The 17,677-nt window shown below is 42.4% G+C and overlaps 1 protein-coding gene across 3 annotated transcripts in view; it reads right to left on the minus strand.

Moving 5' to 3' along the window:
• POLD3 (DNA polymerase delta 3, accessory subunit) overlaps window positions 1–8,005 on the minus strand; it is a 42,253-nt gene extending 34,248 nt beyond the window's left edge. The window contains exons 1-2 of one of the 3 annotated variants that reach the window (XM_008526141.2): window positions 7,758–8,005; window positions 6,408–6,463 (exon numbers count right to left, since the gene is read on the minus strand). In XM_008526141.2, coding sequence (XP_008524363.1) covers window positions 6,408–6,463; window positions 7,758–7,817 — 116 coding nt within the window. In that variant the 5' untranslated portion in view covers window positions 7,818–8,005. Of the gene's footprint in view, window positions 1–6,407; window positions 6,464–7,207; window positions 7,393–7,441; window positions 7,576–7,757 lie in introns of those variants that run through there. The other 2 variants (XM_070624174.1, XM_070624175.1) reach the window with 2 other exon arrangements.
• Window positions 8,006–17,677: the final 9,672 nt, after the last annotated feature.

Here is a 17,677-nt window from a genome sequence, read left to right on the forward strand (position 1 = left end):
ACTCCTTGCCCTCCAAATCTCTTGACCGGACTGTTTCAATTTCAAGTGTCAATTCCCTCCCTCCCCTCCCCCTTCCCATTCATTATCCACAAGGCTTCCTTGATGAAGTTTTAAAAATGCAAATCAAGTCATTCTGTCAACAAAACTTTGCTGAGTGGCTACTTTCCACTGGGCTTTGGGGATAGAGCAGTAAACAAAGTAGTCAGACTTCCTCCCCTTTTAGAGCTTACATTGTAGAAGAGAGAGACAAAAAATAAACAAACAAGTAAATATATGTTAGATGGTAGTAAATCTACAGGAAAAAAATAAAAGTAAGAAGAATAGAGAGCACCTGAGAAGTTTTGCTATTTTATATAAGGTGATTAGGGAAGGCCTCATGAGCACAGGCCTGCAGGAAGCGACAGAGCCACCAATGTGGGTATCTTGGGGAAAAATATTCTAAGCAGAGAAAACAGCAAATGCAAAGGTTCTGAAACAAGAATGTAAGCAAGATCCAAGGAAAAGAAAAGAGGCAAGCGTGTTGAATAAGGAGGAGTGGTAGGAGAGAGAGAGCCCAGTGCCAGACATATAGGGCTTAGTGGCCTATGTAGAACTTTAGGCAAGGAAATCATTAAAGGTTTAGAGCAGAATAATATGATCGCACCTTTTAGAAAGATTCTTGACTGCTGTGTGGAGAATGTACTGTCGAGGGGCAAGCGACGAAGCAGGGAGACAAGTCAGGAGGCTACTGCAGTAATCCAGGCTGGCTCACATTAGGATGGCAGCAATGGAGGTAGTAATTAGGGGATGAATTCTGGGTATATTATAAAGGAAGAAACAACAGGATTTGCCAGTGGATTGATCGTGGCGTACGAGCGAAAGAGGAGTCAAGGATGACTAGACTAAACAACTTAAAGAATGAAGGTGTCATTCAGGGAGATGGGGAAAAGCAAGAGGAGCAGGTGTTGCGGGGAGAGATTAGGAGTTAGGTTTGGGGGCATGTTAAATCTGAGATGCCTATTAGTCATTAAGTGATGCTAAAAGGTAGCCCGATATTCTTGTCTGAAGTATTACTCCTTCTTCAAGTTTTCAATAGCTCCCCAGCCCCTAAGGATCAACTGCAAGTCCCTAGCAATGACATCTAAGACTCTTCTTGTTCTGGCCCCTGTATCTCTCACCATCCTCCCACGCTCACACAATTTCCAGCCTTATGAAACATTCTGCAGTTCCCCTCGCTCCTTTGTATGCCCTTCCTTCTGCCTGGAATGTTCTTCTGAGATGTCATCCACCTAATTCCTCATCAAGTTAGCAGCTCAGTTATCACCTCCTATGTGAAGCCTTCCCTACCACCATCAGGCCAGGAGGGTACTCCTGGCCTTCTAAGTTATCCCTTATCTGTTATTACAACACTTACCACGCTGCGTTCTATCTACTTAGTTTATATATCTGCCATCCCCACTAGACTATAAGCTCCTTGAGGACAAAAATTTGCCATATTCAGCATTTTTGTTGATTCCTGCATCTCGTTCTCTTTAGTGTTTTCTTCCATGTAGCAACTACATTAGGAAAGATGAGGTAACACAGATTCACAAACATCTTGGTTTATTTATGCTATTTAGGACCATGCTGGCAGAAGAAATGATTGGCAGGTATCATGCCCAAGATGATCTCAAGCTTCCTGGCTAAATGCATTGTCTTTTATCCACAACTCGTCATCTCGCCTATATCATCACAGTGATTGTCCTCTGTGCACTTGTCTCCCCAAATCAATCCAGTTCTCTTTTATAGTAAGAAGAAGGTCCAAACTGCACAAACCCTTTTTGTAAAAAATAATTTCTGCCTATCTGTTGAGTCTCTAAGACATGTTTATCTAATTTGATTTCACTAAACATTTTATTTTTACCAACAAAACACACAAAATCTTCTTAAATATGAGTGACGACATATGACTTCTTACCAGATGCACTTCCTACACACATAATTACCTATTCTTATTTTAACTCATTATTTTTCCCTCCTAATCAGGTTTACTCATAATTTTCCCCAGGATGAAAACAGAGTATAGTTTACACTGCCTTCCCTAACCTAGTTTAATTCTTTCACAGCATTTTTACAACCTAAAATTACTTGTTTAAGTCAATGTTGGGAAAGACTTGGTCAGATTTGTTGTTTTACGACAAAGCCTAAAATAACGCTAAAAATACAGTAAGAACTGAACAAAAACTTCTTTAATGAATCCAAGCAAATCAGTAACAACCATGCCCAGTCACAGTGATACTTTAAATGCTTCTACTACAGGTAAAAGAAAAAAGGTGACAGAACCCTCTAAGTCTCAATTTTTTCAGGTGTTAAAAGAAGTTGATAACATCCATCACACTGGATTGTTATAAAGACTATGTGAGAGAAATGTTTGTGAAAGTATCTACCATAAGGCTTAGTACTCATTCAACAAATGTTTATTGGCACCTATTATGAATCAGGCACGGAAGACAATTGTGGCATGCCGCATTTCACGAAGAGGGCTGCAACACCTCCCATCCCGAATGCCCTTCTACATCTTCCCACAGAGACGGGGAAGCCCTCCCCTTCCCTTAAATCTGGGAGGGCTAGTGATTCATCGTAACCAAAAGAATGAAGCAGGCTTGACTTCTGAGGCTAGTCAGAAAAAGCAATCAGCTTCTGCCTTATGCTGGAGCACTGCTTTTGGAGTCCTGAGCTGCTGTGTAAGAAATCCGACTAACTGGAGAAGCTATGTTCTTAGGAAGCCCAGACCACATAAACAGACCATATGCAATAACTGGTCAACAACCCCAGCTGAAATCCCAGCTGGTGGCCAGCATCAACTGCCAGACATGTGCATAAAGATGCCTACAGAAGATTGGGCTCCAGCCATTGAGGCTTTCCAGCTGAGGCACCAGACATTATGGAGATAAACCATTCTCACTGTGCCTTGCCTAAATTCCAAACCAAAAGAATCCATGAGCATAATAAAATGGTTGTTTCAAGCTGTTAAATTTGGGGGTAATTTGTTACATAGCGATAGCTACTGGAAGAGTGATGAACTTGATAAACATGTTCCCTGCCCTCATGGAGCTTATATTCTACTGGGTGGGACACACAATAAGCAAGAAAATGTCAGGTAGTAGTAAGAATTATAAATGTTGGAACAACTGGATATCTACATGCAAAAGAATGAAGTTGTACTCTTTCCTTACACCAGATACAAAACGATTCCTGGAGGAAAAAGTGACTATTTACACATCTTAGTGCTTCATTTAAAATTGGCTTGAGCCAAGACCTGATTTGAAAACTACAGTGTACTCTTTATCATGAGGACTGAAGCATTTTTATTACGTTTGCAAGCATACGATACATAGAAACTTCAAATATAGTAATAATTACTGATGTAAGAGCTACAACCACAAAACTATTAGAAGAAACACAGAATTAAATCTTCATGACCTTGAGTTAGGCAAAGCCTTCATAGATACCATATAGGAAGCACAAGCAACAAAAGAAAAAAGAAAAGAAATTGGACTTCATCAACAATAAGAACTTTTGTGCTTCAAAGGGTGAAGTGAAAGATAAAGTGCAAAGACAACCTAGAGAATGCAAGAAAATTTTTGCAATTATATATCTGATCAGGTCTTGTACCCAAAAGTACAAGAACTTTTAACATCTCAACAATAAAAAGACAATGCAATGAAAAAATGAGCACAGGAAGTGAACAGAATCTTCTCCAAAGAAGATATACAAATGGCTAATAAGCACATGAAAAGATAATCAACATAATTAGTCATTACAGAAATGCAACTCAAAACCATAATGATATCATTCACACCCAATAGAATGGTTAAAATAAAAGACAGATAATAAAGAGATGACAAAAATGTAGAGAAATTAGAAACCTCATACCTTGTTGGTGGGATTGTAAAATAGTGTCACCACTTTGAAAAACAGCTCCTCAGTTCCTCAAAATGTTATATATGACACAGAAATTCCCATCCTAGGTATATACCCAAGAGAACTGAAAACACAAATCCACACAAAAACTTGTACACAAATGTTCTTAGTAGCATTATTCATAATATTCGAAATGTGGAAACAATCCAAATGTCCATCAACTGATGAATGGATAAACAACATGTGGTTTATCCATAGTTATGGGTTGTCTTGTGTTCCCCCAAAAAGACAGGTTGAAGTCCTAACCACCCGTACCTCAGTGTAACCTTAGTTGGAGTTGGATTACTGCAGATGTAATTAGTTAAGATGAAGTCATACTGGAGTAGGGTGGTTCCTAATCCGACTGGTATCTTTATAAAACGGCTATGTGAAGATCCAGACACACAGGGAGAATACAATGTGACAACAAAGGCAGATATTGGGGTTATGCAGCTAAAGGCAAGGAACGCCAAAGTCTGTCAGCAAACCAACAGAAGCTAAGAAGCAGCAAGGAAAGATTCTGCTCTACAAGTTTCAGAGGGAGTGTGGCGCTACCAACACCTTAATTTCAGACTTCTAGCCTCCAGGATTGAGAGACAATAAATTTCTATTGTTTTAAGCCACCGAGTTTGTAGTATTCTGTTATGGCAGCCCTAGGAAACTAACAGACCATGTGACGAAATACTATTCAGCCTTAAAAAGGAGTGAAGTATTGCTACATGCTATAACATCGACAAAGCTTACAATATGCTAAGTGAAAGAAATCAGACACACCCAAGATTACATATTGTATGATTCCCTTTACACAAAATGTCCAGGATAGGCAAATCGACAGATGGTATATTAGTGATTGCCTGATGCGGGGGGCTGGGGGGGGGCAGGGGGGAAGAGAACAGGAGTAGGCAGAAAATAGTGAGGAACTTAATGGATACAGGGCTTCTCTTTGGGGTGATGAAAATGTTCTAAAATTATTTGTAGTGACGGCTGCACAACTGTGAATATATTAAATGCCACTGAATTGTACATTTTAAATGCGTGAATTGTACGGTAGGTGAATTATATCTCAAAGCCGTTTAAAAAAAAAAAAGAATTATGAAAGAAATTAACAGGAAGATATGATAGAGAGCTAGGGAGGGGTGGGGATACCTGAAATAGGGCATTAGGGAAGGGCTGTTACAAGAAGCAACGTGTGAAATTTGAGCCAAAACCTGAAAGATGACAACTGGGAAAGAGCACTTGAGCCAGAGGAAACGGTGCAAATGTCCTAGGGTGTGACTGGGCTTGGCCTATATGAGCAACAGAAAGACAAACACGGCGAGAGTATAAGTGAGGTAGAGAGCAGCATGGGATGAAGTTGGTAGACAGGCAGGGGCTAGACAGTGTATTAATTCTATAAAAATCATAGGTAATAAGGGCAGCTACAGTAAAAAAAAAAAAACCAACAGGCTTATATAATAGTTACGTCACTTCATATTTAAACATCGATAACCACAAGAAGTAACTACTCTTACAGGTGTCCATTCTCAAAGTTACCTGAACCTGTTGGGTTTGGGCCAGGACTGGTCTTAGCAAGACCAATCTCAGACAGTCAAAATCAGCCCAAACCCATCCCTGGGCCAAGAGTTTCAGCTCTTGAAGGCATAAACATCGCAGTCAAAATCAGACTCCTAGGTCTGTCCAACAGCAACCAAAATAAAGCCAAATAAATCCATTCTAAAGATCAGGGATTTTCCAAGATTTATGGAACATTCCTATGACTCAAAGAAAGTTCCAAGGAACAGGGAAAAATCAGACCACCTTTTAAAACAATTAAATGAGTATTTAACTCAATATGCGTGCCCTCAGTCTGCTCACCAATTCCTCCCTTTGGGACACAGACAATATCTGCATATTTGCAGGTCAAGAAATTTTGAAGTTAATTCAAAAGTTTGTTTTTCCCTTTCAGCCTCAAGTTGGCCTGCAAGTTTCAGCAAGGAAAGGTGAGACGGCAAAATTCAAGAAAGGTAATGCTTTGTGCCATCAACACTCCCTTTTCAGTTTCACTGAAATAGTTCTCCCCTGTCTCATCTGTTATACAGCTGTCTAAAACACCTGTTGACCTCATTATGGAAGTATGTCAACAACACCCAGAGACAGGCCTAAGGAGTATGTATGAAAATGTAATGAAGACATAAGATAACACATAAACATCTCAGATATAAACAGAACTGGCTAGCCTATTTACAAAATTTTAAATAACAAAGTGATGTTAACCAGAGAGCAAGACTACAAATAAATCCAGTAAGTGTATCACCACACATTTGAACAGAAGTCCACTTATCTCCTAAATAATAAACAAAAGTAGTAAAAGGTAGTACAAATAGTATGCTTTCCCATTTCCCCAAGAAAAAAAAAAAGTTCTAACCTAGAGGTTATCTGTAAAGCTGAAAAACAAAGTAAAACAAAAAACTCCAATGTGATTAAAATTAGTAAAAAATTGGACTTACTGTTTGGCCTGGTTAACATGAACCCCTAGCGTATAGCTCAGCCATTTATATGTCACCTGCAAGAAGAAGAAATTTTTTAAACGTTTAATTAGATGACTCCAGAGTGCAGGACAGTCCCAAGGGGTTCTAAAGATTCCTACTCTTAGATGATTACATCTTATAAATTACAATAGATGCCACCCCAGTTTTGCCAAGAACCATCCATCTGGGCAGGCAGGACTGAGAGATTTATCTTACAAATACTAAGTTTGTTTCACAGACCAATTAATGCAAAAGAGTCAAAAAAGAAAGGCTGAATATACACAGAAAGAAAAAGGCTCTCATTTTCTTCACATTCCTTGTTTTATTAAGGCTCTTTTATCACATCCTATCCTTTTTTGGGGCCACCACCAAAAATTATCCTCAAATTCACCCAGAAGCTAGATTTCTTTGAAGTGTGTGACTCAGAAACTTCTAAAGCAAGTTGCAGCCATACAAACAAACATCAAAGGGCACTGGTGGTGCAGCGGCCTGGGAATGAATGAAGTGGATGAATACTTTATCAGAGGTTAGAGGGGAACTGTTGCCATCAAGCCTTGATCTTCCTTCCAGCCTTCCTTGAACTCTCCTGTCACTTGTCGCTTCCTTGTACGCCTGTCACTCTCCTCTCAAAATCTTCCAATTCTAAATGTTGAGTTTCCAATAATTAGAAGACTTGGATAGGTCAGGTAAAGGCAATGTGACGCAGAAGACGGCATTAGCAAGAGATGGACCCAGGTTGGAAAACTGCCTATCCCCTACTAATTCGTATAAATCCTTACTTTATTTGTCCAAAGAAATTATTTGACCTCTTTCTTTTCTAGCTCTGGGTAGGTCACTGTAAAGATTAAATGCAATAATGTGGATCCAAAGCTCACAGTAGGCACTCAGTCACCACGGTTTGCAAAAGGCATTCACACCCATCGTCTCACTTGATCTTTACTCCACCCTGAGAGGCAGGTCAAGCCTGTATCAACACCAAATTTCCAGGAAGAGGAAATAACTTGTCACTTAACCCAGTTAAGACGTAATTTCCTCAACTGTAAACTTGGGACTTAAAACACCAACCACCTTATCAGATAGGTGTAGAGACGCCCTACAAATACTATCAACCGATGCCCCTCCCTCCGCGCGTGACCTCCACGACCCCTGGTGCGTGCGCCGTGCCCAGCCGACCTCTCCCGCGAGTCCTCGCTCGCCCCGAGGTGCGGAGACCTGTCTCCCCTCGCCGGTCCCCACGAGGCAACACGCCGAGGGGTCAAGGCCCCCGCCGCCCTCGCCGGGCCCAGGACCCCAGTTGCACGCCCGCCTTCCCCAGTCCTAGCTCCTCACGATCTTGTTCTGGTCCGTGACGAACTCGTCTATATTTTCCAGATAAAGCTGGTCCGCCATGGTGCTGCGGCGCCGGTCCCCGCCGCCTCGGAGCTCTCCTTGCCGCCACAACCGCAGCTCCCGCCGGCGGGAAACGTCTTTTCTCCCACCCAGGTCCCGGGTCGTTTCCCACGGCAACGGAGGCGACGCGCTACGGCGGCCGTCCGGGGGTCAAACTAGTCTCCCAGATGGCGCAGGCTGAAGTGGGCGGAGCTTATGGGAGCGGGCGGAAGTGAGGAGGGCGGGGAGTGGGCGTGGTCAGGAGGGGCTGTTTGTGGAGCCCAGGTTTCGAATCTCCTGTCTGCCAGTTAATGACTGATCCACGGCAAAATAGCTCACCTCAAGGAGCCACAGTCTTTTCACATGAAAGTTGATGAAATAATCCTTGCCCTTTCATACCTTTATTCAACAAATATTTACCAAGTACCTATTTAATCGAGGCACTTCTTTGGCACTGGGGACCTAGCAGTGAACAATAAAGACAGAAATAAAGGAGTAATTTTAGTAGAGTGATGCCAGCCGGGATAAAGTACTGCTTGTTATAATCCCTCAGAATTGAGACATTAGCAAAGGTTCTTCCAGAGGGGATGGGAGACAGAGAGCGTTTCAGATACCGGCAGGAGCATTGCTGGTAAGAGAAAAGGGTTCATTATGCTGGAATGTTGAGAGAGGAGGCCAAAGAGGAGAGAAGAGACTTGGGAGGAGCCAAATCATGCTGGGCCGACAAGGTTGTGTGAAGGGGCACATGACCTTTATTCTCAGGAAAAGTTTGCAGGTTGGGGAATTTCAACTAAAATTTCTCGTAACATCTGCTAAAAAATATCCTTTATCATTGCCTTCAGCATAAGCCAGTGTAGTTCAATGCAGCAGCATTGTGGATAATCAAGCTGTTATCTGGAGTCAGAACCTGGATTTGAAATCCTGGTTTTGATATTTGTTGTGTGACCTTAAGTGAGTTATTTAACCACTGCAAGGCCATCTATAAGGTGGAAATAATAATAGTACCCACTTCAAAAGTTTGTTGCAACATGCATTCATTCCAGACACAGTTAGCAAAAGCCTACTAACGACCAGGCACTATTCTGGGTACTGGCGATACAGCTGTGATCAATAGTACATGGAACCTGTTCACATGTAGCTTACATTCTTGTGAAGATATTTAAGTAAGGATGGTAAATAGGATTAAAATAGGATAGTAGTAGTGGAAATTGAGAGAACCGAGTGTCTTTGGTTTTCTTTTTAGAGTCAGCAAAAGCTGCTGATGAATTAGATGAGTGGAATGTGGGAAAGACAGGAATCAAAGAAAATGCCTAGATATGGAACCTAAATTGTTAGGTAAATGGTAAAGCATTTGACTACTGAGATGTGGAAGACTGAGAGAAAGAGCAGATGAGGAAATGAAAGAATTCTATTTGGCCAGAGTTATAAATGAGATCCTATACATAAAACCCTCACACTGTGCTGTCTGCACACAATAAAATCAGTGACAGTTGGCTGTTACATTACTATATGCCAGGCACACTGTACTAGGTGCTTTGAGAGTGAGATTTCATTGAATCCTTATAGCAACCCTGCAAATGTGTTGTGTTTGTCCATATTTTATAGACTAAATTGCCTAGGCTTCAGAGAGGAGACATGGATTTTCCAGGTCACGGGTTCAGTGGTAGCATTGGGATTGGAACTCAAGTTTCTTGTCATTGCTCCACAGGAGTGGGAAATAAGTCAAGATAATTGACCCAAGAAGAGTCTTAATACTAACCCCATGCCAAAGGGAGAGATGAAATACTGTATAGAGCACCTGGCCCTACACGGCATGTCCTAGATATGCCAATATTAAAAGAGTTGCATGACTTTTAGAAGCCAGATTAGCAGTTACCCTTGGGAGGGTAGAAACTGGAAGGCTTCGGAGAAAACGGTAATGTTCTGGTTCTGGATCTGGGTGCGGGTCTCATGGGTGTGTTGAGTTTGTGAAAATGATTTGATCTGTACCCTTCTGATATGTATAGTTTTCCCTGTGTGTGTTCACACCAATAAAGAGTTTAAGAAAAGTGATTATTTGAGAAATCGTAACTACTGTGCCAAGTCTTCTCACACTAGGAAAATAGAAAATAGGTACAGGTGTTGGAAAGAATGGGTTTAATCTTAACCTTGGATAAGAGAAAAGAGGTTCTGGGAAGAAGGGGTAATGGGTAAAAATGGAACCCAGGCAAGACATTAAGTAATGGGATTATCAAATTAAGATAACCGACAAAGGCGTCTCCAAGTCCAAGGTGGAGCAATGGTACTAGAAAGGATGACCAGCTGTGCCCAGGCGTGGGTAGGCTGGGAGCTGGGCTTGTACCTTAAGGGCAGGGTTGCCAGAGTGGGAGGGGAAGGGATAGCTTTTCCATTTGTATCTGAGGCCTACCCAGCTTCAACATTCCCACCTCAGGGGAGGGTAGCTGAATGGAAAGCATGTGGGTTTTGCAAATATATTTTTCTTTTAAAAAGCAAGGAAGCAAACCAACAAAAATCTGTGCTTGAATCACAGCTTTACCACTTCCTAGCTGTGTGGACTTAGGCAAATCACTTAACTTCTCTAGTCCACAGTTTCATCTTTAAAGAAGGGACAATAATATGCAGTGGTGTGCTGATAAAGGTTTAACAACCAATTTGTGAAATAAAAAAGCCCTGATATGCAGCGGTTGCCAAGTTCTGTGGTGTAAATATCCCCGTCATAGCAGACTTCAAGCTACCAATATGGATGTCACTGAAGGCAGAGTTAGGAAAAGATACACACTATCGCACCATTTCTGCCATAAAGTACAGTAAAGAAATAACCTCAAGAGCATAAATACTAGTAAAATGCAGTAAAATAATTAGGAAGTGAGGAGATTTGTATCTTTATTGTCTTTGTTTTTAATATAATTTATTTAGTTATAAATTTATATAATTTAACTTTTAGTAATTGCTCTGTTTAACAACTGACTTGCAAACTTTCTGAATCTTCAACTTTTGGCTCTTCTAAGCAAGTAAAGACCAGCTCTAGCACACCACTATAAATCATTTACCTTGCATGATTAAGGGTATGAAAGGGTAACATGTTCTGTGGCTGGCAGATAGCTAAGCTTTCTATAAGTAGTAATTACTATTGTATAACAAACACTTATATACCACTAACTATATGCCAGGCTCTGTTTCAAGTGCTTTACAAATATTAACCCATCTAATGTCTGTAAGAACCCTAGAAAGGGGGCTGGCCTGGTGGTGTAGTGGTTAGGTTCACGTGCTCAGCTTCAGTGTCCTGGGGTTCATGGGTTCAGATGCTGGTGCAGACCTACACACAGCTCATCAAGTCACACTGTGGCGGCATCCCACATATAAAATTGAGGAAGATTGGCCCTCGAGCTAACTCGATGCCAATCTTCCTCACCAAAAAAAAAAAAGAGAGAGAGAGAACCCTAGAAAGGAAGGCATGTTATTATCCCCTTTTTCCACATAAGTAAACATTGGCACAGAGAGGTTAGGTAAGTTGCCCAAGCTCACAGAGTAAGTGGCAGAGCTAGAATTAAAACCCAGGCAATCTGGTTTTTTTTTTCAAGGAAGATTAGCCCTGGACTAACATCTGCCACCAATCCTCCTCTTTCTGCTGAAGACTGGCCCTGAGCTAACATCCATGCCCATCTTCCTCTACCTTATATGTGGGACGCCTATCACAACGTGGCTTGCCAAGCGGTGCCACGTACGCACCCGGGATCCAAACTGGCGAACCCCAGGCCTCCGAGGCGGAATGTGTGCACTTAACCGCTGCGCCACTGGGCTGGTCCCCAGCATCCATGATCTTAAACACTGTATTTTGCTGTCTCATTATGAGTTTATACCGGCATATAGGAAAACCAATAATAAATACAGTGAACTCAAACACATTTTATTGCAGAACGTTAGAATCTCTGTGCACGTCAGTCAAGTGAGAATTGCTGAGAATTGCGGAAGCCAGGTAATAAATGGTATATTGAGTATCTACAGGATGTGGGAACATAAAATCCAGGCAAAGAGGAATTAATCTTGGAAGTTTTCAGGGCAGTTGTTGGAGGCGCAGGGGAAGAAGGTTAGTTTGATTAGGTTTAGGCAGGGAATCACAGCTAGCAAATGCCAGTAAACAAGCCTAGGACTGTGTCCAGAAAATTAGTGTTTTTTCTAGATAATGCCTGAAAGCTTAGTTCTAGGGTCAAAACTAAATCAGAAAAGAGGATTCCTCTGCACTTTCACTTCCATAATCCTAGGTGTGAAAGTCTTCCAGCTCGTGTGCATTGCTGAGATGATAATAACTATCATCCATGGGCACTTACCATGTTGTGAGCACATCGCATAGAACGACTCATTTCATCCTCACATAACCCTGTTACATTCTGTTATCCTGGGGCCAGCCCGGTGGCGCAGAGGTTAAGATTGCACATTCTACTTTGGTGGCCCAGGGTTCGCCGGTTCAGATCCCAGGTGTGGACCTATCACCGCTTGTCAAGCCATGCTGTGGTAGGCGTCCCACATATAAAAAAGTAGAGGAAGATGGGCACAGATGTTAGCTCAGGGCCAGTCTTCCTCAGCAAAAAGAGGAGGATGGGCGGCAGGTGTTAGTTCAGGGCTAATCTTCCTCAAAAAAAAAAAAAGTGAAATGTAAAAGGCAAATCTCCAACAAGGAATAGTACCTTGATTCCAACCTACACCTGAAATGCTGCTTCTTTAAAACAAGCAAAAAAAGACAACTTGCTCCCTGTTCCTTAAGGATGAGGCTTGACATCGATGTTAAGAACAAGAGCATTCTCCAGAAACCAGACCAATCAACCAAGTATTTGCTAACCAAGGGAGACCAGGCAAAGCTCTTGGGGATGGTGGTGTCAGGTGATACCAGCAGTGGGAGCCAGAGGATCAAGACTCACCAGAACTCCCCATCTCAAAAGAGAACCTAAGGTTGGTGTCAGAAAAAGAAGGCTGAGTTTCCTCTCCTCCTCATCTCCACTTCATCCCAAAATGACTGACATCAGAGAGGCTAATGATTCTGAGGGGCATGGGGTGGGAAATCTAGACAGGGCTCCATATTTGGGGAGGGGAGGGGTGGTCAACCCGTATGCAGGTGGGATCCCCAGACTCGGAGGAGGGGAGGGGAGCCTGGAGGAGCCGTCAGGAGCCCACCAGCTAGCTGGGCTTCAGGGCTGACACAGATCTCAGGGGGACAGCATTCCAGGCAGAGTAACAGGTCAGAAGCAAGGAGTAAAAGATTAAGAATTAGGACTTGGGGCCCACATAACTGTGCAAAGATTGTTCCGGAGTCCCAGGGGCCCAAGACTTATTAACAGCAAGGTATTTAGCATTAGCTCATTCATACGTTAATTTGTCATATATTACTAAAGGCCTCCTGTCCACCAGGAGTGTGACTGATGAGAACACAGCATGGTCTTCACCCCTGGGAGTTTAGTCTATGGGGAGTAAACAGCAATACAATACGAGGGAAGCAGAGGGACCGTGGGAACCCGGCGGAGGCAACTAACCCAGCCTGAGGATCAGAGGAAATGTGGGGAAAATGGACTTGGGTATCTAAGACTAGATACCATGTAATCTCTCCTTTCACTTTAGGCAAAATATATAAGAAATGAACTCAGAGTGCTGTCATCGTTATAGCTTTTACAGCACACCACAAGCCTGTCTTTCCTCTTTTTTAAAAAAGCTGTTTCATGAGAACATGTGCACCTTGTGTAGACTGTCTTGTGGAATGTACACCCACCAAGGCCAGGACACATCAACCTCGCTGACAGCTAGGGAGGCAGGAGCCCAGGGGAGGGTGAGGTAAGCCTCCAGGTGCTGTTCTGAAACTCTTTATCACTTCTACAAAAGTCAGGGTCAAACCCCTCTGTCATCACAACAAAGTGGGTGAGCCAAGAGGGCACTCAGACACTGATTCCCTTGTTTCACACCCACGGCCTCCCCACTGCACCCCGAGGCCACACTCACACCCCAGCTGGTTTATTCCTTAGCTCAGTCACCAGAGGTCCACATTGCTCCCTTTGCTGCCTGGAGGTTCAGAAAAAGAGCAGAACAGGATACCATCACCTCCTCCTCCACCCCCACCCTTGTCTTGCAGTTGCTTTGTATGTTGCTTTCCTTTCCCAGTCCCTTGGGGGCTGGAAGGGTGCTTTGGAGGGGTGATAATAAAGGTGAAGATAATTAGAAATTGGTTATGAGAAATTTTGTCTCAAACATGTTGTTTCTGAATTATCAAAATTGGGGGAGGGAGGTGGAATTCAGGGCTGGAAAGAAGCATATGATCCTTCTCTCAGAGACCGTTGCTCTCCAGCTCCCAAACACTGCTGGTTGGTTGGGCAGACTTCCCAAGGATCTCCCACGTGGCCTCAGCTTTAGTATGGAGTAAAGGAGGGGCAAAGGCCATTCCAGACACAGGCTTGATGGAGTGGGATGCTCTCTTTGCCTCACTGTCTCTCTCCCAGCATCACTGCTTCTCTCCCTATGACTCTTCTGTTTTCTTCTTTGGCTTAACCACTGTTTCTACTTCCTCATAATTTTAGTTTAAGCACAGCTGTTGGTTGCTGTGGCTCATCTCTACCACCACTTCCAGCTTTTGACTCGTCATTGCAGATTTTCTCAACAATTCCCCATTTTGTAATTCCTAAATGGTTGAATCTGATTTGCTCAGCTTATCTCAGGTTTTCGGGTTTTTTAAAATCTCAAATTATCAATATCTTTCAGGATACTGAGCAGCCAGTGGACAGGTTCCTCTTGGACAGGTGCTCATTCATTCATTGTTGAATTGTCCACTGAGTTCCTTCAGTGAACTCACTATATATGTGAGATACAGTAGAATACAAGAGACATATGGCCCTGGTTGGAAACAGAGAAGTTAACACTTACAAGATCATGGTATAAGAGAGGAAATGGACAATGTGCACCCACTGGAGATGTCCAGTATGCTGTGGGATATGTCTGTGCTCAGATGCACAGTTAGATTAGGTATCCACAACATACAGATGGGAACTGAGGCCATGGGAGGGGATTAGATCACCCAGGGACAGTGCTGAAGGCAGAACCCCAGGAAACATCAGCAATTAAGGGACAAGCAAAGGAGGAAAGTCCTAAAAAGGGAACTGAGAGGGAGAAGGAGCACTGGGAGGGCAGTATGGAAACAAAAAGAGAAGTGAGTTGGAAGGAGGGAGTTATTGACAGCGTCAAATGCTTCCCCAAAGTGGTGTTGAGTAGGGATTGAGAGGAATGCATTTAGAAATCAGGAGGCCCCTGGTGACATTGGCCAGAGGAGTGAGAGGCACAAAAGCGAGATTGCAGTGAAGGAAGGAGTAAGGAGTAAGAAGAGGAACTGAAGATAGAGGGTAGAGACAACTCTGGCCATTAACTAAGTGGAAATGGAGAGGTGGGTGGGGGTGAGGGTGGTCATGAACTTCACAACACGTCTGCCTAAGCAACAGGTTTGGGAGGTGGCAGTGGCCAGTTGTCTTAGAAAAAAGTAAGACAGGCATTCTGGGGTCCTTTGCATATAGAATGTCCTCAGTCAGAGATGCATCAGAAACTGCAGGCTTGAATCTGCAGGAGGAGGGCATGCAGTGGATCCTCAGTTCCCACGGAATGGGAATTCTTCAAAGGTCTTTTCATCCCTGGATTCCCAGCACCCAGCATGGTCGTAGCTGGCATAGAGTAGGCCCTTAGCAAATATTTGTTGACTGATAACAGAATGGCTGAATGAATAGACGGATGAAATTGAATTAAATGTTGTTCTGCTCTATAATTCCTTTTGTGGATCTACAGAATATTGTTTGTGGAAGGTGTTATCTACCTTTCCTTCCACTGCTGAAATGTTTCATAGTCTGTTATCAGAGTGAGCATTACTGATAAGCTAACTGGGGAAATCCAGCTTCCTTCAAAGGTCCAATGATCAGAAATGCATGGAGAGGGGTGGCCTTTTATGGGCAAAAGTTAGGACCAAGTCCAGGTCCTAAACAGGTCTGATAGCTGCAAAGAGCACTGCTTGCTGGATACTCCAAAGGTGGGCTTCATATGTTCCTATATATAGTCTTTACACACTGTTTTATCTAGTAAACACTCCATACATTTTGGGTTGACTAATTTGAAGTATCTTACCTTTCAATATTTTTTTCCAAGACTCTAGAATTCCAAGACAAAATCAGATGGTAGACTTCTCCCAAACAAATTCTTCCCATTTCTTCTTTCTGTGTCCCATGAGGAGATGCCTCCATCACATCTCTGATCTCCTTGTACTTGCCATATTTCAGACCTTCCTTATCATCCGTCTTTTTTTTTTTTTTAACTTATTTTTCTGCTTATAAAGGAAATTCATGCTCATCCTCATCTTCTCTGGCTCCATCTCTGTTCCAACATGCCCCCCACCCCCAGTCCATCTTTAACACCAGTTCCAGGATGATATTCCTAAAACAGAGATCTTTTGATGTTACTCCCCACTTAAACTTAAAAATTCAATTTTAGAACACTTTCATCACCCCCCAAAAGTCCCCTTGTGCCCTCATTGTCCATTTATACAATCAGTCCCTGATCCAACTCTGGACCCTAGACAACCATTGATCGGCTTTCTGTCTCTATAATTTTGTCTTTCCTAGAAATTTCATACAAATGGAACTCTACAACATATAGTTTTTTGTGTATGGCTTCTGCTATGGGCTGAATTGTGTCCCCACCCCCCTAGATCATATGTTGAAGTCTTAACGCCCAGTAACTCAGAATGTAGTTGCATTTGGAGATAGAGTCTTTAAAGAAGTAATTAGGTAAAATGAGGTCATTAGGGTGGGCCCTAATCTAATATGACTGATGTCCGTATAAGAAGAGGATATTAAGACATGTACGCATGCAGAGGGAAGATCATGTTTTCATTTCTCTTGGGTAGAACCCAGTGCTTTCAAGATCAAGTTTAAGCTTCTCATCTCTTCAACCTCACCTCTCACCCTAGTTGCTTCTTACCTATGCTCCAGCACCATAGATTGCTGATAAATCCTTGTACACACTATGTTATTTCTCATTTACACATCTTTGCATATGCTGTGCCCTCTTCCAGAAGTACCCTCCCAAGTTTCTTCTGCATTTAAGAAGGCAGGTGCCTTCTCTGACTCTCAGGGTAATTTAGGGCTCCTTCTCTTTGCTCTCATAACCTTTTGAGCTTCTCTCTTTCAGACAAGATTAAAATGTTGATTTGACTGTTTCTTTTACTAAGCAACAAATTCCTTAAGGAAAGGGATGGTGTGTTACTTATTTCTGTATTGCCAGTGTCCAGGACCTACGACACAATTGGTGCTCAATAACTGTTTGCTTAAAGAGTGAATAAATGAATGAATGATTCAGTCATTTGATATCTATACCGAATGTTTACCATATGTTTGGTATAATGCTAGCCACTACAGGGCCACAAAAGAAATAAAAGATATGTTTTAAGGTCTCAAGGAATTTTTAGTTAAGTTGGAGAAACAAGAACTACTCCAGAAAACTGACTAGAGAACAAAGTAATAAAGAAGTAAGTTGCTGAAGAACACTGGACACATAGACTTCTGTTCAGATTCTGGCTGTACGCCTTGGGCAAGCCACCTAACCTCTCCAGACTTTAGTTTCCACATCTGTAATATGGAGATAATAATCAGACATATTGAGTTTGAGGTATTAGTGGAATATAGTGCTAATAATTAAACACCACCTCTCATCTGGACAGTGCTTTATAGAAGCTTACAAAGATGATTCACACCCTTTGATCAACTCTGTGAGATAGAGATTATAGTTTAGCAGCTATGGCAGATTGTAAATATGGCCAGGAATTATCCTCTTCCCTCTATCTATATCTTTTGAAAGTGCCCTTCCGCACT

Source organism: Equus przewalskii, chromosome 6 (assembly GCF_037783145.1).
Source record: "Equus przewalskii isolate Varuska chromosome 6, EquPr2, whole genome shotgun sequence".
Classification (NCBI taxonomy): Eukaryota; Metazoa; Chordata; class Mammalia; order Perissodactyla; family Equidae; genus Equus; species Equus przewalskii.